General features: G+C 36.6%; 1 protein-coding gene across 4 annotated transcripts in view; it reads right to left on the minus strand.

The window, feature by feature from the left end:
- Positions 1–2,774: 2,774 nt before the first annotated feature.
- Positions 2,775–23,458, minus strand: part of dync1li1 (dynein, cytoplasmic 1, light intermediate chain 1) — a 35,711-nt gene continuing 15,027 nt past the window's right edge. Inside the window, exons 10-14 of one of the 4 annotated variants that reach the window (XM_056479274.1) lie at positions 20,689–20,733; positions 20,080–20,200; positions 18,209–18,340; positions 11,290–11,313; positions 4,393–4,483 (exon numbers count right to left, since the gene is read on the minus strand). In XM_056479274.1, coding sequence (XP_056335249.1) covers positions 11,291–11,313; positions 18,209–18,340; positions 20,080–20,200; positions 20,689–20,733 — 321 coding nt within the window. In that variant the 3' untranslated portion in view covers positions 4,393–4,483; position 11,290. Of the gene's footprint in view, positions 4,484–11,289; positions 11,314–14,458; positions 14,478–18,208; positions 18,341–20,079; positions 20,201–20,688; positions 20,734–23,458 lie in introns of all 4 variants that reach the window. The other 3 variants (XM_056479275.1, XM_056479273.1, XM_056479271.1) reach the window with 3 other exon arrangements.

Here is a 23,458-nt window from a genome sequence, read left to right on the forward strand (position 1 = left end):
GTTTCTGAAAAGGGCATCATTTGTAAACTGGAGGACAACAGTGAGAACTGCATCTACTCAGCATGTCTATGACTATTCTCACCAAAGATCACCTGTTAGTAAAGTCCTGATGTAAAAAGAAGGGTCTGACTGCAGACCAAGTGCACCTGCAAGACTACATGCATGTTTTTATTGCATAGCCCTTAAAGGGGCTACGTCACTAGCCCTATTGAGTGCATGACTGCATGCCTCAGTTTTCATGTGCAAGTCTCCAGCCAGATACTATTGGCTGAGAAAGGAACAAAAGACAAAAAACTCCACATGCTGGTTAGGTAGCAACCAAACTTACTACATTTTATTTACAGGAGGAGGCAATACACACAAGAAGTGCTATTGTAAGTATACAAAGAACTGTTGGTGCTCAGAGCACTAAGAGCTAGGGGCAGAAGTTTATCTTATGGCAGCAAATGGACGCATTATTATTTAATGCTTCATTTACTCACCCTTCACTTGTTTGAGAAACTATTGACACCCATGGTATGTGTTTGTCCTATTACAGATGTCAATGGTTACAGATTTCAGGTGAATAAATAATGAAAGAATTTTTAGTTTGGGGTGAACTGTTAATTCAATGCCATTCTTCTAAAGCAGGCGTCACCATTCTCAGTTCTGGAGGGCCAATGTGCCTGTATATAAATGTTAAGTATAACTAGTAAGAATGTGATTAGCTTTTTCATGTGTGTTTGATTTATTGTTGGAGCTAAACTCTGCAGGACACAGGCCTTTCAGGAACAAGTTGAGTGACCCATGCTCTAAAGGCAAAAGAAGATCCAACCAGGTACTAGCTAGGTGTACTAATTAAACGGTTCATGGTTGGTTGACAAAGATGTCATCTCTCTGTTTCTCTCTCTCTCCCTACATACTGTGTTTATTATACATAAAAATGTATATACACACATACAGGCATGTGTTGGCTCGAGGCCACCGGCTGAGTGCCTTGGTGCCCCCCACTAGTGCCGATGTACAGCCATATTGCACTGCTATGAGTGTGATACTGCATTTATACAACAGTTCGATAGCATAATCGTGTGTATAAAAAAAGGAAATCAAACAGAGACTCTCAAAAACCCTTTTATATGAGGAACTACTTTCTTCCTCCACTCATTCACATCTGCAGCTGACATCAGAACAGCAGAAATGGTTGCCAGTTCACAAACATCACTTAGAGCTAGTATTTGAATGTTTCTCTGGAAATGTCTAAAGTAATGACAAAACAGGTCATTTTTGCTCACATTTCAAGATATTAAGGCTGAACGGCATAAAATGCCATCAATCCACAGATTTCCCAGTATTTCTGTTGCAATCGGGAACAAAGCAAACACTACCAGTTTCTGTGGTGTAAATACAGCATTACAAAATACAAAAGAGAAAGATTGACTCAGAATGTCACTTACCTGATTTATAATGATTTGTTCAGCTGTAGTTTGAAATTTATGCTGAGAAAAGGTTGTTTTTCTCCCCTAGCACTTATGCTGTCTCTGTCGCCATCTTGTGGCGGAACGTCAACTGTCACTTTCTTTGGTCTGCTCAGACAGGCTGAAAACAGCCGATGCACTTAATCGATGCTCTGAAATTATAAATATTTAAAAATAGTCACTATCCTGATAAATAAACTGCATTGTTGCAATTTAAACAACTACATTCTAGTTGTACATTCCATGTACATTCTACTAAAAAAGCCTCAAAAGTACATTATGTTGTCCAACAGCAGTAATATTTGTCAAACTGTAGAGTGTCCTCTGCTTGTCGCTGTATGTGGCAGGAGTAATACACAATGGTAAAGAGGCTGTAATAGTGCTGTTATTTGCAGAATATTAAAAGGCTATCATCTAATCAGATTCAAGAACTAGACAGAACTGTTGTATATAACAAACTTAATAGATTATATATATATATATATATATATATATATATATATATATATATATATATATATATATATATATATATATAATCTATTAAGTTGGCAAGATCATTGACATTCTTCCAGACCAGCAGTTGTTTTTTTTTTTTTTTTTGGAGTTTTTGATTGATGCACTGGGATTCATCTTCACTACACTGGTCCTTTTGTAGCTGCTGTGAAGTCTTATGAAGCCCCCATTCTAATAGCTGCCTCATTAAGGGCTTCTCCGTAGTAAATGTCATTAGCCTGTTTCCTTTAGGACTTCTTGCCTCATATCTTTTAGTGTGTTACTGTCGCACTGCTACTCGCCTATATTTTGGCATATAAAGTACAAGCCAACTCACACACTTCTCAATTTGGAATTGTATATCTAAAATAATGTATTTCTATTCCAGATTACCTGTATAATAACCAGGTCATTTGTAGTGCTCGTTCTTAAATATCATAACATAACAGCATGGATAAAGTTCAGAATGGTTGTTAATTTTACTGCATTTATAGATAATACAACCATGACTTATTAGAAAAATATGGTAAAACTTTGCATTAAGGTCTCATTTGTTCAAATTAGATGTTTTAACTTGAAATAAGAATGTAGAAATTATTGGAGTATTTATTCATCTTTTACAAAATGCAAAATAATCTCGGATGTCTCTATAGTGGGTATGTTATGATTTAGCTCAAAATACCCAACAAATAACTCTTGAAACTACCCCTTTTACGATTTGATCCTAATCTTGTGCCACACATTGTTTTAGCTGAGATCAGACACCCTTTAATGTTCTTTCTTAACCCTCCATGTACACAAGAGAGAAAAATAAGAGAACAGCCATTCCCAATAAATACAACTTTAATAGAATGATTACAGACCTGATCCAGAGAAACATCACTACATCTTGTGAAATTACAGGACCATATTAGCGTATGTTTATTTCCCCCTCCCTCTGGTAAGAAGTTTGGTTGATGACTGTACATTCAGGTGAGGGTGATCTGAGATCTCACCTGCCCTGCCACCTCTGCCTTCTCCCTCCCTTCCCTTCCCACTACTAATTTCTAGTCGTTTAAGTCTCTAAATAGACAAATGTCCTGCTGAATTTCTCATTTAGCTTAAACTCTCTCTCACTCACACACACACACACACACACACACACACACACACACACACACGCACACACACACACACACACACACGCACACACACACGCACACACACACGCACACACACACGCACACACACGCGCACACACACGCGCGCGCGCGCGCGCGCACACGCACACGCACACACACATAATCAGACACTACAATGTTAAGACAGTAATACTGATCTCGTTTGCATGATCTCTAGTGCATCCATTATTAAACGGTGCCATAACTGGCTGTAGCTGAGAGATGAGAACACACATACACAGAAGTATCAAACTTCAAGCTCTTATGAACATAGAAAACAAATAATTTTTACAACGGACATAGTTGTCAGTCCCATCAATAGTCTTGCTCAGCAGTTACACAGATGACTTCATAAACCATGTCTATGCTAAAAACTCTCTCCTGTTAAGTGTACTACTCTCTGCTACAATCGGCATTGTGAAAGATTATTTTCAGTGTCATTGCCTATACTATTGTGTAATAGTGCAATTTTTAGATACTTCGACTAAACAGATCGTATTAATCTTACTTGAATCGGTTTCTCAGCAGCAAAATTGGGGTTATGAATATTATAAAGCATTGAAATTGTGTCAGTATACTCGTCCTGGTTTTGTGATCAAGACACATAAGAATTTGGCAGGATATAAAGATGACTATTTAATGAAGACACCAACGTAAGGTGACCATGTCCAATTAATCGTCTGATCAAATTCCTCTCTAGCTGAAATGTGATGATTTTTATAAAAGAATTGTATTGTTTCAATGAGCCTTAACCAGACGTTAGGTAAGTAAAATGTGCGCTTGTTTATTAGAAGCCGGGTAACTTTCACTCGTACAGCATTCTTCATGAGAATTCACTACCAGAAGCCAATGAAAAGTCTAACTTTCTTACAGACACACTTAAATTCTCTAATCACTTTTAAGCCCAAATTGGACTTAGATCAACATCTCAATTTCTTTTTGTCTTTTAGTGTCCAACACTGGTCTAGTGTCCATTATTTCTACGACAACCTTGCCCCTCGTTTTTTACAGACCCGTCTGCTGTACGTGTGTGCGTGTGTGGAGACAGACATAGCAAATGCAATTTGCCCAACATGCAGCTTCAAGTCACTGGCCTTACAAGGAATAAACTGAAACAACCCCCCTTCTGAAGAAGATAAAGAGAAAGAGTGAGGAAGAGGAAGGGAGGAGAGGTGGCACAAGGAAGGCAGGTTCAGGGGCTGGAGAACAGTGTAAAGGGGGAGGGGCTTGCCGGTGAATCATCCCTGCCACTTGTTCAGGATTTGTCATTTTCAGCAGGGGGCGTGGTGGCGTTAGGGGCTGAGGTTTCCAGGTCCGATTTGTTGGAGATCCGGTCCAGCTCAGCCTGGACATCAGTCAACCCCAACTTAGAGCCTGAGAATAAACAAGATCAGCTTGAAATAGTATCATAATGCTGAGCACTTTGATAAAAGAAGAATTGACCAAAGCTTTAAAGGGATATTCTGAGTTCAATACAAGTTAAGCTCGAAGGTATTTATGGAGTATAAAAAAAAAACTATTTAAATTTTCTTGTTTGGGGCATATTCATTGAGAATTTGAAGACATTCTTCATTATTTGAAGAGGCTTCATTATTCCACTGTATTAAAGGCATTTCACATTTTCTTTGCTTATAATTAGAGATTTATATATTAAATTAAAGCAGCAAAGTCATAAAATTGTATAGAAATTTAGAGAAAATATTTTCTTAGATGTTTCATTTTTAACACTGTTTGATTTGTGTCGCAACGCTACTGAAACGCTGTGTATTAGTTTTCTAATTAAACAATGTCAACAGCTAAGAGTTCCCAGCAACTGAATTTAACATCTATTGAACCCAGGAAATTGTGTCTGTGACAAAGGATGGCAAAAAGCTTTGCAACCTTGGCGCGTCAGTGTTTGTGAGTCCGTGAGTGAGCAATTTAGAAAAAGAGCAAGTGGGAAACCTATGTAACATCGAGCCTTATGCCTTTGATCAATGTTAAGCATACACATCTGAAATGATGATGGATTAAAATGTTTTTTTAGCTTGAAGGAGAAAATAAATACAGGTAGTTTAAACGAATGGAGATGGAGGACAATAATGTTAGGTAATGATTGAAGTCAATGAACCTTCACACAGACTCACACACACACATTCAGGCTAAAATTTGCAGTTATAATTCAGCCATAACGAAAACATGAAACATGCAGTGACTGATTTGTTTGCAACAGAAAATGTGTTATAAATGAGAACCATTTCATATGAACTCATTTTAATAGTGCAATTCACAATGCTGAGACAATGTCAAATCACAAAGCCAAACACAATCTTTGTTTTAAGGCTTAATGATGAGTTTTAATTTCAGTAATTACATGATAGCAATTAGCCCCACAGGGATTGTTGATAAAACCTTTAAGAAAAGACCCCACTAAACCCAAGTTTTGGCATGATTTTTAAACTGGCATGACGGTTCCAGTTTAGACGGTTCCAATTAGCACCGTCCATTTACGGTGGAACCTGATAAACCCCAAAATTAGGTATTATCAACATTTACTTTATACTAAAGGTGTGAACCTATGCCGGCAACACAATACAGATTTATCTTTTAATACAGGCAGTCAGATATAGTAACTGTACCATTTATTTTACTTGCTCAAAAAGAACATGCTTTTTAAATGTATAAAACAAAACTCAGGTACAGGAACAACAGGAACATAAGACAACAGGACCATTTAGAACTAATACACAAAGTAAATAATAACCTCTGTTGCTTTTTGTGTGCTGTCGACCGAATTATTTAACATGCATGACTGCCTATTGTGTCCATATGCTCAATAGTAAGGTCTGTGATTGGTTCTGATGATCACCGCTTTCCACTAAGCAGTGACCAAACAATGGTCTTTTCGATCAGGTGATCCATAATAGACCCTGTAGAAAAAACACACTCTGCAGACACAAGAGATCACTGACCACAAGAATCACTGTAACAGCCAAGAGAGAGAAAACGTTACCTCATGGACACACCAGAAGGTCAATTGGTCCACAGTGAGAGAGAAACCGTGCATTCACATGGGGCTTCAGGGTCAACGCTTGACCAAAGACGTGTCTAAAGTTGGGGCTGACGTGATCATCATAGCAGCGTCAGCCAATGAAATTAGTCCGCAATCGGCTACAGTCTGAGCTGGGGTATTTGCATAAAGCGATCTGATTGGCTGATGTTTTCGTTGGTGCTTGAAAAGTTGAGAAATCCCCAACTTCTGCAGCGACCAATGCCGCTGAAGCAGTGCAGATGGAGCCACAATTCAGTTCAGCAACACCTGGCATCACCCATTCAAAGTGACGCCCCGTGTGAATCAGGCGATAGTGCTTTAAAGCTTTTATTTTCTCCCAAGCAATAAAACAATCTACAGTACGATCTACATTGGAAATAAAGGATTATCAAATAAAGGATTATTTTTGTGCAGTTAACACCAAACACACTCCAATTTGGTGAAGCACAGTTCCAAAAGAGAGCTAAAAGTAATGTAAAAATTAGGATAAAACTATGTGGTCGTAGTGCATTTTTCTCATTTGCTTTTAAAAATAATTTAGGTCAGTGGTTCACTTGGTGATCTGTACAACAAAGCCCACCATCTTGTGAACAAATACAAGAAGGAGGTGTTTCTGAAACATAAAAAAGGTACCCCAAGTAAACCATTTCCCGCTTGCAAAAATATACACAGTGGCCTCTAGTGGATTTGTCATCTGAAATGTGCAACATAATGTACCTGGTGGAATGTATTTTACATTTCTCAAAAGCATAGGCTGAGGCACATATTTTCAATCAGCCTGGATTGTCTAATGTTTGAGCAACTGTTTCCAGCCTCAATGTAGTCCAACTTATGCAGACTGCAGGATTTTTAAAGTAGTCACGTCACAGATGATTTCACACTGCATGACTATCTGGAGTAGCATCTCATCGTTGCTGTGTTTACACTGCAGGATGTCTTTATGCATGACTTGACAATAGGAGTATTGCTGACAACTTTGTCTCGGTCTGCAAACTACGTCTCACAATCAAACACACACGATAAGTGACATGGAAACAATGTAAGGCAGCATAGTATATCTTTTGTTATTTTTGTCATACACTTATTTTGCTCACCTGGGTTTTGAGGGGAATTAGCAATTTCTCTTAGACTTTTTTTCTTTTCTGACCCGGTTGTGGTATTGCTCAGATGACACGTCAAACAGAGATGACATCCACATAGATGACGCTAACGACACATTAGGGCTCGCGTTTATTGACTTACTACTCTCACTAGGAATAAAGCAAAATGTTATTGGTCCAACCCATCGCCTAAAGCATACACTAGATCTAATTCTGTCTTATGGAATTGAGGTCATTGATGTAGACATTATACCACAAAGTGATGATATTACAGACCACTACCTCTTACTATATAAGCTGTGTTTACCTGAAATTAGCAGATCCGCTCCGATATATCGCCCTAGTAGAACTATTGTTCCATCCACCAAATATGAATTTATAAATAACTTACCTGATCTTTCTCTACTTCGAAATGCACCCCACAAACGCAAATGACCTTGATGTAGTAACCAGCAGTATGGATGCCATCTTTACTAGCACTCTAAATACTGTGGCACCCATCAAACTAAAAAAGGCTATAGAGAATAAAACTACACCATGGTATAATAGTCATACCCCCGCTCTCAAAACAGCAACCCGTGCCCTTGAACGTAAATGGAAAAAAACTAATTTAGAAGTCTTTAGAATTGCATACAAAGACAGTATGTCCAGCTATAGGAGGGCTTTAAAATCTGCCAGGGCTGAGCACCTCCGCAAACTGATAGAAAATAATCATAACAATCCTAGATTCTTATTTAACACCATTGCTAAATTAACAAATAATCGGTCATCTTTGGAACAAAACGTTTCACCGCAAATTAGTAGTGATGACTTCATGATTTTTTTCAGTGATAAAATAGAAGGCTTTAGACAGAAAATAGGAGATATTAAACTTTCTGCACTGCCTTATACTTCAGATCCAGTAAACACGCCACTGAATCTAAATAACCTACAGTGCTTTAAAATCATAGAACAGGAAGAGCTAGACAAAATTATAAATAGCTCTAAATCAGCTACGTGTATATTGGACCCAATTCCAACAAAGTTACTGAAAGAATTGCTACCTGTTAGGAGAACCTCTTCTTAACATTATCAACTCTTCTTTATCTTTAGGCCATATTCCAAATCCTTACAAGTTAGCTGTTATTAAATATATTATTAAGAAACCACAACTGGACCCCAGCAACTTTTATAAAAAGTTGTTTCTGCTCAATTATGCTCCTTTCTGCAGATGAACAATGTTTCAGTCAGGTTTCAGAGCTCATCACAGTACAGAAACTGCATTAGTGAAAATAACCAACGATTTACTCTTAGCTGCTGACCAAGGGTGCATCTCGCTATTAGTTCTACTCGATCTTAGTGCGGCATTTGACACCATTGACCATGGTATCCTTATTAATTGCTTAAAGTCTACAGGTGTCCAGGGACAGTGCCTACAACGGCTTAAGTCATACTTATCTGACCGTTACCAGTTTGTGAATATTAATGGACAGCCTTCACAAATCAGCCAGGTAAAATACGGGGTGCCTCAAGGATCAGTTTTAGGCCCTTTGCTGTTTACAATATACATGCTACCCCTGGGAGACATTATTAGAAGACATGGGATCAGCTTACACTGCTATGCAGATGATACTCAATTATATATTTCAACTAAACCTGACGAGACGTCTAAACTGTCCAAGCTAACGGAGTGTATTAAAGATGTTAAAGACTGGATGACCAACAATTATCTTCTCTTAAACTCAGACAAAACAGAATTATTACTTATTGGGCCTAAATCCTGTACACAGCAGATCTCACAACTCGACCTACAATTAGAGGTATACAAAGTTAGCGTTAGCTCTACTATAAAAGATCTGGGTGTCATATTAGACAGCAATTTAACTTTTAAAAATCATATATCCCATGTCACAAAAGCTGCTTTCTTTCATCTGAGAAATATCGCTAAGTTACGAAGTATGCTATCCATCTCAGATGCAGAAAAGCTAGTCCATGCTTTTATGACTTCTAGGCTGGACTACTGTAATGCACTGTTTGCTGGCTGCCCAGCATCCTCTATTAACAAACTTCAATTAGTACAAAATGCAGCTGCCAGAGTTCTTACCAGGTCTAGAAAATTTGATCACATCACACCAATTTTATCCTCCTTACACTGGCTGCCTGTTAAGTTTCGTATTGAATTTAAAATATTGCTTCTTACATATAAAGCTTTAAATAATCTAGCTCCTGTTTATCTAACCAATCTTCTGTCTCGCTACAATCCAACTCGCTCTTTAAGGTCTCAAACTTAGGGCTTCTGGTAGTACCTAGAATAGCAAAGTCGAGTAAAGGAGGTCGAGCCTTCTCATTTATAGCTACTAAACTCTGGAATAGCCTTCCTGATAACGTCCGAGGCTCAGACACACTCTCCCAATTCAAAACTAGATTAAAGACCTATCTGTTCAGTAAAGCATACACTTAGTGCACCACTTAGGGGGCTTCCACACAGGTTCTGCATCTTGTTGATATACATTGTGAACATCAGCTACGCTAATTATTTTCTTTATTCTCCATTTCCACCTGGGGATACTCTTCCCGAGGCCCTCAGACTATGCAGAGTCACTGATTCGATCCAAGACCAAAGACGAGATGATCCCAAGGTTTCCATATCCTGGACCAGGCCGAATCCTGAGCAGCTACTGTGATGGTCATGGAAGAGTGGAGAACATGAGACTGATTCCTGTGACACTCCAGAGACAGACGAGTCTTCGCTGAGGCCAGCTTCCAGACTGCAGCAAGCCAGCTCTGCACAAGACGTTTGGCCAGCGGAGAAATTAAAATGATCGTGTCCAACTGAGCCTGGTTTCTCTCAAGGTTTTTTTTCTTCACTTCCGCCATTAGTGAAGGTTTTTTTCCCTCTCCGCTGTCGCCACTGGCTTGCAAGGTTCGGGATTTGTAGAGCTGTGCATCGTTGGATTTGCCCTTCAATATTTGGACTCTCAGTAGTGATTATTAAACCACACTGAACTGAGCTAAACTGAACTTAACTTAAACACTACAAACTGAACTACACTGTTCCTATTTACTGTGACCTTTTATGTGAAGCTGCTTTGACACAATCTACATTGTATAAGCGTTATACAAATAAAGGTGAATTGAATTGAATTGAATATGGGTGATCCTGCCAAATTTCTAGTAGTTTTTCCTCCATTTCTCAGGTCCAAATAGACCGAAAAGAAGCCCTTTTAACTTCTCCCCCAACCTTCCGCTGACCAGAAGATACCCATACTAGTGGATGCTGCTCTCTCATTGGCTTTAGGTAATCGCCAAAGTTATTTTCAATCAGAACACATTTCACATGGCATGATTTGAGGATTTGACGACAGGTCCAGATATTTGGCATGCCAAATATCTCACGGGTGTCAGCGACTCATTCTATCAGATCGCGTCTTTAATAGTTCACACTGTGCGATTGTTATTCACATGAACGAGCACTGATTTGCCTGGGATTTCAGGCATTTGTCGGTGATTTCTCAAAACCTGTTGGCGAGTCAAAATCTGGGCTAAAAACAGGCAGCCTCAACTTGGCATTAGAAAATATGCACCACATTACTTTTCAATATTTTTCTGTTTTTTACTGTTTTCTTTATTGATAGATAATAATAATAAGAAGAATAATAAGAAGAAATGTTTCCTAAACACCAAATCAGCATATTAGAATGATTTCTGATATTCTCATGTGACACTGAAGTCTGGAGTAATGTTTAAAGAAAACGTGAAGACCTGGTCCTTGTAACGAGTAAGTAAACAAAATCATGCCAAATATGAATATAAATTAAGGATTAAATGAAGAGTCATGGAGTGAATATCAGACAGCCATAAATTTACATGCAAGATCAGATAGATGGGGTTAATCGCAATAAACCAAGATGGAGGCCTGAAATAAGAAAGGCAGCAATGTAGCATACAACAGGCCAAAATAAAACATGCAAGTGCTAAAGGAAATTCATACTTTAGATTAGGCACTGGTTAGATTTAGCACTGGTTTAACTAAAAGGATGCAAGTGAGGAAAAGTCCCTTACAAACACACCTTAGCGTGGCCAACATCCCCTGGCTAACACACATGATGAAAGACAGTTTAAAGGTGTTAAATATGACGGATGATAAAAGTGCACACAAATGTCACTCATTCATACATTTGAACGAACAAAAAAATGACGCACACATGATAGTTTGGTCTCAGACAGAAGATAAGGGGACAGGATGATGACTGGGAGAGTTCACTGTGGCCATTGAGGTACTTTACCTTTAATACACTTCCATAAAATCAAGCTGCATTACGGTTTCAAAAACAAATGAAGATGCAAAAGCATAATATGAAAGGACACAAGAGAATGGGCCATAAAACCACCATGTTGTTATGTTAGCTTTAAAGCTTATTAGCAGAATCATACATTTCAAACTGTGTAGTATCAATGTTAGCTCGTGCAGTTGCTATCAGTGATTCACTTTGTTTTTTATTCATATTAAAATGCCAACTCTTTAAAAAAAAAAAAAAAAAAAAAAAAAAAAAAAGTTGTGACCATTATGTAAAACGCAAGCACCTAGGATTTATTTGTTCTCTTTTTGAGGATTTTTCTTGACAAAGGTAAAGAAAAATTCACTGACAAACTTAATGTATTTGGGAACAAATTTACATTATTTTAAGGCTGCAACACACTCAAACGACAGGGCAACCAGGTCCAGCAGCAAAATGAAAGTGAAAAGGTTACAGTTTATCCTATTAGTCCACAATAACAGGTCAACTGACAATATGTGAGGGTTTCATGTTTGGGTAAAAAAGGAGTATCTAAGTCTTAGCAAGCAAAGCTAGATCATGGCTTATAATTTATTGAGAAAACTGTCAAACAACTCAAAAATTGCCAGTGGATAATCGCAAAAAAATCTAGTGAGCTCTGAGATGGCATCAACCTTTAAAAAAAAACATCATGCTATGGTGTTAAATAGTCATGTGAGCTGAGAAGCAAAAATAAAACAGTTGATTAACAGTGTGCTGCTGCATCAAGAAAAGCAATAGGAGTCTTTGTTCTTCGTGATTAAATCTAGAAGTCAGTTCTGTGCAGTGATGCACCTGGGCTCTGTTAGCCAGAACTCATTTAATCTCAAAAAGACAATGGAAATGTGTGCTGGGGTCAGTGAAGTCCATATTACAACTTGTTTCTGGGGAAAAATGTGAAAAACGAGTTCTATGTCCCGAAGACAAAAGGTATCATCCAGACTGGAAACAAATAAAAATGAAAATGTCTGTCAGTATAGGGTTGCAGCAGAATAAACACCACGGGTGACTGACATATGTTAACTAATACCATTTACATGGAGGCTTATATTAGGATAGTGCAGAGATATACAGCTGAAGTCAAAATTAACAGCCCCCCTGTTTATTTTTCCCCCTATTTCTGTTTAACAGAGAGGAGATTTTTTTCAACACATTTCTAAACATAGTTTTAATAACTATTAATAACAATTAACTGTTATTCTAATAACTGATTTATTTTATCTTTGCCATGATGACAGTAAATAATATTTGACTAGATATTTTTCAAGATCTCTATACAGCTTAAAGTTACATTTAAAGGCTTAACTAGGTTAATAAGGTTAACTAGGCAGGTTAGGGTAATTAGGCAAGTTATTGTATAAAGATGGTTTGTTCTGTAGACTATTGAGAAAAAATATATAACTTAATAATAACTAATAATTTTTACCTTAAAATGGTTTAAAAAATAAAAATAAAAACTGCTTTTATTTCAGCCGCAATAAAACAAAAAAAGACTTTCTCCAGAAGAAAAAAATATTATCGGGCATACTGTGAAAATTTCCTTGCTGTTAAACGAAAAGGAGTGTGTTCAAAATAATAGTAGTGAGGAGTTTAATGAGAGATGCTCATCTAAAATGGTCTGAAATACGTTTAAGTAGCAACAAAATCTTAAACAACAGAAGAAAACAAAAAAACAGTCAAAATGGATTGAAAGGTAAACTGAATGGTAAACATCCAGCCAATCATCATCTCCAGACAAATGAAATATTAGATGGTGCAGAAATCATTTTATAGGGTTGATTCTGTAGCATTGGGACTATCTGTCATGTACCATGGATCAGTTTGAATACATCAGAATATGTGTAGAGATTGGGTTCTACTACACTGATGGGGAAATGCCCCTAAAATGAGGCTTTCTTGGATTCTTGGAAAAAGATTTAGCTAATGGAGTGTACAGCTCAATCTCTTGACCTCAACCCAAATGAAAGCTTGCAGAGTGACAATAAAAATATAGTTTCTGAAGAAATCCCCAAAATTACAGGAATAGTGGGTTATACTTTGTGCCAGAAGTTGGTTAAATCGGTGCAATGCAAACACACAAATGTTAAATCAATGCAAAAGCAATGGCTAAGCAATTAAAAATATTAGTTTAGTAATTTGAACAGAAGTGTAGACATTTTAGTATAAAGTATAAATAAAACATATTAATACTGCTTTTTTATTTTACATGTTTTCAATTTCAAATCCAAATATTAATATATGTATTTAAAATATGAAAATAAAATCCATTTAAAAATATTTGCACTTTTCACTTTTTTTTACTATTTTTTTAACACAAATGTATACTGACATCAAGATGATGAAAGTATGTTGCAGCCATCACAATTACAATATGTTTTTCATTTACACAATATAATTTCTTAGTCAGTGTAAGGATTACACATATTTTCTTTGTAATTTTGTCAATTAAGTTAAGATTAAAAATTAATGGGGTTGTACTATGAAGTTCTTGATCAGTTATAAATTTAAATTTCAAACCTAAATAAATGTCTTAAAGCAAAAAAAACGAAAATACAAAAATACTAACAAAAATATAGATTGTCTGAACATTTCTTTCAGACAATGAATGGCATCCAAAACATAAAATGGACAATGTGGTCTTTCGCTGAATAAACAGGAAAAAAAATGACATTTTAAAGTATTTTTGTGTTTCCAAGAAGAAATTCAGACATACAAGTTTGAAACAACATTAGTGAGAGTAAGTGATGTCAATTTTCATCTGTTTAAGGAGGCTGATCATAAGCCAATCGCTGATAAATTTTGTGTTATTGGGTTATTACTCAGTGTGAATAATGTGAAAACATGTCAGCTTGAATGATTGGCTGAGTTTTTAGCTGCACATGCATAAGTTTTAATCAATATATATATATATTTTTTTTTTTACCGTCGTTGATGTCAAAGATCTGGGATGGAAGGGTAAAAGTGGAGGTTGATGAGAACAATATCACAATAAAGGTAACTTAACACGCACACGGACACGCACACGCACGACAAGATTTGAAGTGTTATGATGACAATAATCTTGCAAACCTGCCCAGCATTAAGCTTCAGTCATGAACTAACACAACAAAAGGGCTATCATATTATGTGCATTATATAGATATCATTCATTTTGAAAAAAAAAAAATAAAAAAAAAATAAACTAAGACTAAAATGTTTAATCACACTTTTTAAATAAAATTAATGCTGTAAAATGGTGAAGTGTCTAAAAATGCAGAATGGCATTCAGTGTCAGTAGACCTTTTACATGGCATGAGATCATCTTTTGAGCTTCATTAGGGATGAAATCCAGTTATTTCAATAAAATATTAAATCTGGAATTTTGCATGAGATCAAATTGCAGGGGTCTCCAACTCAAATTGTAGGGGGGCCATAGCAGTGACTGACAATTCAAAGGAGGGCTAGTTTAACATTCAAACACCACAAAAAAGTGAAAACCTGACGTAACTGATGCACTCTTCCCCAGAGTATGTGTAGTCAAAGCTCCTTTTTTGTTTCTTGTTGTACATACTGGAGTAGTAGTTTAAATTGCTATGAAAATACTACAATTTAATAATAGGCATAATAAAAATAATTATCATTAATTGGATTATAACAAGTTGCTTGACTAAAAGTTTAACGGATAGCGCAAGAACAGAAGAGAGCAGATTTGCTAACTTTACTGGCAATTGTTTTTCTCAATATCTACAACATAAAACTACAACAAAGAGGGGGAAAGAATATAGATTCACTTTTACTTTAGCATTTTCAATTCAGCCAGCAGTCAAATTTTACAAATGCACTTTTTTATACAAATCTTAATATGCATATGAGGAAAATCTATAATAAATTAGACAATTTGAATTGAATATTAGCAAAATGATCATATTTACACAACCATCAGAAATTGTAAGTCATGGAGATGTGTTTGTGCAACACAATACAGGTGGTATAAAACTAATTATAATCAATTGACTAGCCATGGGCCGATATAAACTTCTGACAGTATGATAACCTTGGATAAAAATACCACGGTTTCACAGTATTGTGATTACTGCTTTAAATTTTTTTTATTAACAGTAAACATGTCAGCAATCGTTGATATCTGCTCTCTTTATTGGTTTAAAAACCACAAATTTTTGTACAACACATACAAAAAACACATGAAAAAACCTTTTATATACCTTAGGATTGATATAACAAAATTTTTGCCATTTTAAAACCTTGACAATTCGAAACCTTGGAATCGTTTATCGTCCCATGCCTACAAACAACCCTTGAATACTTGAGAAAAAAAAATAGAGCTTTACTAAAAAAAAAAAATAAATAAATAAAAAATAAGCACTTACGGACATATATTTCAACGTTTAAATCAGTCCCAGAAATAATTTGCATGTGCGTTACTTTCAATCACATGCTAAGAGAAACCGAAAGTAATCCGAACATATTGCCTAATGCAGTTCTTTAAATGTCCATAGGTGGGGGTCCAAACCACTAGGTTTGGTTTTATGCGACTGCACAACAATGATAGTGATTCAAAAATATACGTCTTGGGGGGGCCACATCTCAAGGAAGGGGAAGGGGGCAAATAGCCTGTGGGCCGGCAGTTTGAGGCCCTGTTTACACTAATATGTTTTAGTTTTAAAACTGCGTTTTAGAATGAAAACAATCCGCGTCAACACTAGCGTTTCACCCAGCGTTTCTGAATAACTCTACGCCACACCACTGAAAACGCACATCACGTGACCACACACACTCTGGCATGCATGCAGCATATCTACCTAGATGAGAGCTGTGCTCGTCGGACTGTTCATCAAGGATCTACCACTGGATCTAATCTTACTATATTTGTTAAACATGATATTTAATTAACCTTGTTGTCTATATCTAACGACATATTCCCCGACTTTGGTCTTTTGAATCTAATACTTGTTCTCAGGTAACGTGTTTTGGCTGAGCGCAAAGATAAATTAATATATTAATTTATGTAACTATGTACACCGATTCTGCACATTTGACTGATTGCTTGTCTTTATTTCCTATAATGTATAAACTTATTGTACGTTATACTTTAATAATGGCCATTATTGATTATTAAAACTGATATTCAGTAAAGAGAATATCATTGAAAATTTTTCATTGAAAATTAAAGGAGGCAGTAATGTTATAGACTGCGTTTTGTTATAAATATGCATTCAGTAAAGATGACGGTCATATAAATATGTAGCTACACGACGCCTCAGCATTTCTGGTGTCTGTTAAGTTACTAATAAAATAGGCAGTTCCTTAAACCATGTTTTCATTTTATTGTTGGGAAAGTGAAACAACGTAGCCAAGATAATGTGAATAAGGTTATAAAGTACACTGTTCCCTTTGAAGATTTACCCGACGTGTCATCAGTTGTTTGTTTTCCATATCAAACTTGCAAAGTCTGAACTTACGAGGAGAGGATGCAAGACAAAGGAAAAAGCCCCAATCAGATAAGCGAATGTCTACAGCGCCGCTTCCATTTTCAGATATCTCCGTTTTCCCTCATCAGAACTGACACAGAGCAACAATGTTTTAGAATGAAAACGGCCTCTCCGGTGTTTTCAAAAAGCTTCGTTTTCAGCGCTCGAAAACTCCGGCGTAGTGTGGACGGATGGTGTAACCGTAGCAAAACTTATGCATTTTAAAACAAAAACGTATTAGTGTAAACGGGTCCTGAGACCCCTGTTGCAAAGGGTGTGCTGTGATTTCGCTACACTGTCCATTAAAAAGCGGACTGGTTTAAATGGGACATCTGGACGAGCTGTACTTCATATGTTGTTACTCATAATGAATGTTTTTGCCCAAAAATGTTTGGTAATGTGAACACAACCTCATCAATGAAACAAAAACATTTTTTGGTTGTCAATGATAATTGTCGATGACTAACTGAGGCACACTATGAGAAAAAATGAAAATATTATTAAATGATAAGAATAATTTGACATTCTGGAGGAGTAAATCAATTGTGCCATTTGGCCACAGTAAAATTACTCTAATTAACAAATATGGTATGACAAAATATTGACAACATAAAGAATAGTAAAGAATATTTTCATTTTACAAATTTTAAAAAAGAGGAATCAATGCACAATGAATAAACACATCTTTGGGTGTACAGATCAATAACAATCATAATCGCTTCAAATGAAAAATGATGTCTCCACATTAACTTATGTCTTCCTAATAAACCATTTATCTCAAACTCGATTCCTGGAGGGCCGCAGCTCTGCAGTTTTGCTCCAACCCTAATCAAACACAGCTGATTCAAATAATCTAGGTGTTCAAGATTACTAGAGACTATTAAGCAGGTGTGAGTTGGAGGTGGTTTGAACTAAACTATGCAAAGCAGCGGCCATCAGGAATTGTGTTTGAGACCATTGTTATAAACTGCTATTTTTGTTATCCAACAACATGCAATATCTTTGATGTGAATGAACAATCTTACATCCCCTCTGACTGTTCACTGATGTTGTGAAACACAAAACACTACTATGAATGAGACTTAATAACAAGTACTCAATGACCACATACCATGTAAAACAGGTCAAAACAACACTTCATATACAGAATGATAGTGGACACAGACATGAATGAAGTAGTGAGAGTGTCACTGAGGAACGCTCACCTGACTTGCGTACTGTTCCTGGTGTGTTGCTCCCTCCCCCTGTAGGTTGGCCACCTGGACCAGGAGAGCCTGCTTTCTTAGTCAAGAGACTGTTGAAGAAGTTAGCTAGGACACCCTCACTGGTCTGACCTCCTGCCACCAGAAATGACAAGAATTAGCACAACTATACGAGCTGACATTCCAGCAGACAGTAACCTAAACTATTTTTTGATCAGTGCAGCATCCACCAGAATTTAAAGAGGTAGTTCACCCAAAACTGAAATTTCTGAATATTTACTCACCTGTAACCACTTGACTTCCATAGTAATTTTTTTGTCCACTATGGAAGTCAATAGTGTAACAAAACCAAAAGATTCAGTAAAATAACAGTGATATGCGGACATCTACATTTTGCTGCTTTGCTTTCGTGGTCGTCACCTAGCAAACAGCTTTACACAAAACAGTAGCTTGATGACACAAGCATATCGGGGTTGAGAAGGGGAAAAAATGGTGTGAACACAAACTAGCCAAGAAGGTGGCAAAGGGGGGACAATTAAACTTGGGTTCAGTCCAGGCAATTGAACCAAGTGTGAAAGCACCCTTAATTTGTGTTTCCAACATTATCAAAGGTCTCAGGGAAACAACTTGAGGGTGAATACTTATTAATAGTACTTTTTTCAGTTTTGGGGTGAACGAAGCCTTCAAATGCCCCAATATACATAAAGCAAAAGTGAGGAAGGAACCCGTATAATGTTATTTTGAACAAAATCCTCCAAACAAAACAAAAGGCCAATGTGGTTTTGGAAAAGTTTACACCAGCTAGTAAACACATTAAAGCTCTCATTGCTACACAGTGATGCTATAAAATGTCTTTGCCTTCTCTGTTGTGAAAATTTCTATCAAGTTTGTTTAGTTTGTAGAGATCAATCTGAAATAAAAGAATGAACACTGCAGAACTACTTTATTGATGAAAGCGGCAGAGATACCGTTTTCATGTTTAATGCTTTAAAGCAATCTATTGTATGAAGTGCTAAATGAATAAATTTTAACATGGAATCATGCGAACAGATCCACATTGCTATGATCAGATGCAGATCTGCTGCCTTCCCACTGTGGTCATTTTTTTTGTGTGTATGATAGAAAGGCTAGCTTTTGCATTCTATACTTTAAGGATATTGCACCAGGTCAAAATAACATTCAACTGCTATTATAAACTTTTTTAATTTCATCATTCCATTAGTTGTACCACCTTCATTAGTTACATTTCAGAAAATATAGCATTCATCTAAAATCTGGTCTCAGAAGGTTGCCTGTGTCAGGATATTCGCGACAGCAAAGTGCAGCACAGGTATTAACAATTTACTTTTAGTCTAAGCCAAAGAACGAAAAGAACTATGTTTCGAGTATGTCCGCGACTTAAGCTGGAATTAAAATTTTATGTAAAGGAAGTGAAGTCGAAATGAAAGTCTCTGAGAAATTCGGCAAGGAATCAAGCTTTAATCCCAACAAGCACTGTTAATCCTCTCAAAACATGGCAGCAATTTTCCTATGATCTAAACCCATAAGTAAAGTAAAGTAAAGTCCTCAGTAAAGTCCTCTTCATCTGCATACAGGAAGAGATCCTGAAACAGTCTCTATGTAGATACTGAAAGTGCATTATGATAACTATGGCTCCAAAACAAACCCATAAATCTAGGCCATGTGTCAAATAGCAAATGTTACATTTGTCCCAAAACTAGAAAACCAGACCCAAAGACCGAAAGAAAGAAACCTCCTGGTGTGACTCCAAATGTCAAAGGAAAAATAGGTGATGTGTCAAAGTAGGAAAGAGACAAAGGAAAGTAGAGAAGAGATGGAGACATGCATCCTACACACGCCACTTTCTTACACACCTTTCATGTTGGGATCAATCTTCTTGGTACCTGATTGCATGGGCATGACGTTAGCCACGTTAGCCGCTGCTGAACGGTTGGTCGTCCTCGGTGAGCCTGTGGGAGCTCTGTTTGTTGGGTCCTGTTAGACACACAAATAAATGTTTCAGGATTAAAAATAAACAAATATTTGGGTCACACTTTATTTTGATGGTCCGTTTGTTGAATTTAAGTTACATTGCCTCTACATGCCAACTAATTCTCATAAGATTATAAATAGACTGTTAGGTTGGGGTTAGGGTTAGTGTAAGTAGACATGTACTTGCAAAGTTTCTTATAGCCAGTTAAATGTCAGTTGAAGGAGCAGTATCAACAGATATTAAGCAGATAGTCTACTAATACTCAAATGGACCAGCAAAATAAAGTGTTACCAATATTTGCATGCTGGGACAATGAAAAAAAAGGACAATGCTGAATTCACATTAAAAACCAAAGAAGTTTGCTTTGAGTCTGCTGAATGAATACATACAAATTCAAATGTCTGGCAACAGAAAACTTATATAAAATACAATTCATTTTTGAGTAACGCTGAGGACTGATATGTAAATTGAGAGCATGTAGAACACTCACCACTGGTCTGCCTGCAGTAACTGGAGGCTGTTTAGATAACAGAGACTGGGAGAAGAACAAAGAGAAAAAAATGCATTAAGCATTTATACGTTTCTTTATTATAAGAGTGATCGCAATGATCTGTTTGACGAAGGATATTTAAGGACGCTAATAAAACATCTCAGGCTACTAGTATTAAAAAGCAATCTGACAATCTCAAAAAATGTTTAACCTTTTCAAATCTGCTGACCGTGTTCCTCTCTTTAAATTATTAATATACATTGACAAATAGGCAGCAAAAAGTTTTTTTTTGCTTTTTGTATTTGTTTATTTACATAGTTTGAAAAAAAAAGGGGTCACTAGCTGTATGCATTATTTAATTTTTTTTTCTTTAGGGATGCACAATATTGGCGGGCATATCGTTATTGCCCGATAAATGCTACTTTTAATGTTATCGTTATCGGTCTGATTTCAAAATAACTCGATATCTTTTAACGGATAAACTACGTAATAGGGTATATGCCGAGCTAGCGCGTTCCATTCATTTATTTAGTTGCTCAAGCGTAAAACAAGACAAAAAGCAGTTTGCTCGCAAGCGCCCGTCAGAATCAGCAGGCTAGCGCAGAATCTCCATTGAATATACTGGAGTAAAATAAACGCTCATATTATAAAGACATGGCGGGGGAAAATGTTATTTAATGCAGTGCTTCTTGTACAATCTGAGATCCACTTCATATCGGATATTTCTCAGCCAGTGGAGATCGCTGATTTTTAAAGTAAACAGACCTTAAACGCGCCGGTTTTGCATTGGCATGCAATTCAAAAGTCCTATTAACATGCTTCGGCATATACCCCATTGTCCAGAACTGCCTGCCTCACATATGTGTGGGTCAAACTTGTTATAGTGCACTATAATGGAGCTTATCTCACATTGTTTATTCCTTCAAAGGCCATCCTTTATTTGTGTGGTATTGCTGTGCATTAATAACTCAGTAAGTAACCATATTTCTTATCATTGTAGATATGCTTGACAGAGTGTATTTTGGTTTAAAATGCCTCGGGAAAAATATTACATGTGTAAACTTAATAGCAGCGATGCACACGTGCCAAACAATTTGTTGGGTTGTTTGTAATCTAATATGATTATTTGTTATTATCAAAGCATTGCTTGCCACGTGTTGTTGATGTAAGATTGAATTCCATTTGATCGGCATACTTGTAAAGACTAAAATGAGCGCACCACGCAACGCTTGCAGTTAAATTTTCAAACTCACAGCGGTTTATCATAAACATTTCATCGATCATTTTTCTCACGATTAACAGCCAGAGCAAACATTGAAGCGTTATCTGACTGACAAGCAGCACCTACATGTGTTCAAAAGAATCTAAAATGGCAATTGAGATGAATATATGCTGTATTTTCTAAAGTAAATCATACTATCTGTTTCAATGTGTCATACTATTTAGCTTTTTGCTTGTACGGTGGCTCTGAACTGTCAAAACTTTATGGAGTTTTTAAAATAAAATCAGTTGTTCACTGTATAAAAATATAACATTTTAAAATATTAATATTTATTGGCTACAGTATATCGGTTATCGGCCTCCAAATCTTAAGAGTTATCGGTTATCAGCCAAAAATCCATATCGGTGCATCCCTAGTTTTTTTTTTTTTTTTTTTACAGATCTGTACCTTAAATATGTCCTATGGTGTGACATAGATATAAATATAGAGAAGAGACTCTAAATATTATGCAAATAGCATGAAAGCAATTTATCTTTATTATTGGACACAGTTTCTAAGTGTTTGGCACAGTTGCCTCACAGCAAAAGAAGGTCCCGAATGGACTAGGAAGCCTTTCTGTGTGGAATTTGCATGTTCTCCTTGTGTCCCGACACATGCAATATAGGTTAATTGGATAAACTAAATTGACCGTAGTGTGTGAATGAGAGACTGCATGGGTGTTTCCCAGCACTGAGAGTAAACCCTCAGATTACACAGCATGAAGGGAAAAATTATTGCAAGAGTGATTAGGGCCCAATAAAGCAGGGGATAAGCATAAAGAAAATTTGTCAGTGTTGGACACTTATCTTTATATAGTGCAATTTATTTTAGTTTTAATCATGATTTTTTTTTCTTTATGATTTGTCAGACTTTTTAGACATTTACAAGAAAATGGGGTGTCAGTCCAAAGGACAAAACTGTGAATATGTGAAAAATTCTGAGACAAAAACTTAACAGATGCATGTCATGGGCCTCACAGGGGGCTTAATTTACATGATGTTGAATGGGGTCCTTTTAAATTGCCCAACTGCCCAGTATAACCAAAGAGCCTAGAATGACCAAGAGATGACACTGTAGTGCGATTTGGGAAACAGCGGCGATTTGGAAGGAAAATTCCAATAGAACAACAGCATATTTCTGTAAAATAACAGTATAAGTCGGTAAAATAAATTATTAAAAGTGCTGATAATTGTGATAGTAAGTGTTGTATTGTCGTTTTTTCAGGTTGTATCTCAGCTTTAATGCGCTTTTTAAATACATAAATAAAAAACAAAGCAGCTGCTTGACATTCGCGACAGCAATTAATATACAATGGACAGTCGATCGCTTTCACACTAAAATGGCGGAATCCGGGGCTGTTGCTGGGCGTTGCTGTTGCAATGGAACGTTCTATTGAGTGTCGTCTCTTGGTCATTCTATGCTCTTTGGTATAACCAAAGACTATAGAATGCACAAGACATGTCACTCATATCTTTTTGAATGGGGAAAAGTGTAACTGTTAATATGGTG

This window comes from Danio aesculapii, chromosome 19, assembly GCF_903798145.1.
Source record: "Danio aesculapii chromosome 19, fDanAes4.1, whole genome shotgun sequence".
NCBI classification, from domain to species: Eukaryota; Metazoa; Chordata; class Actinopteri; order Cypriniformes; family Danionidae; genus Danio; species Danio aesculapii.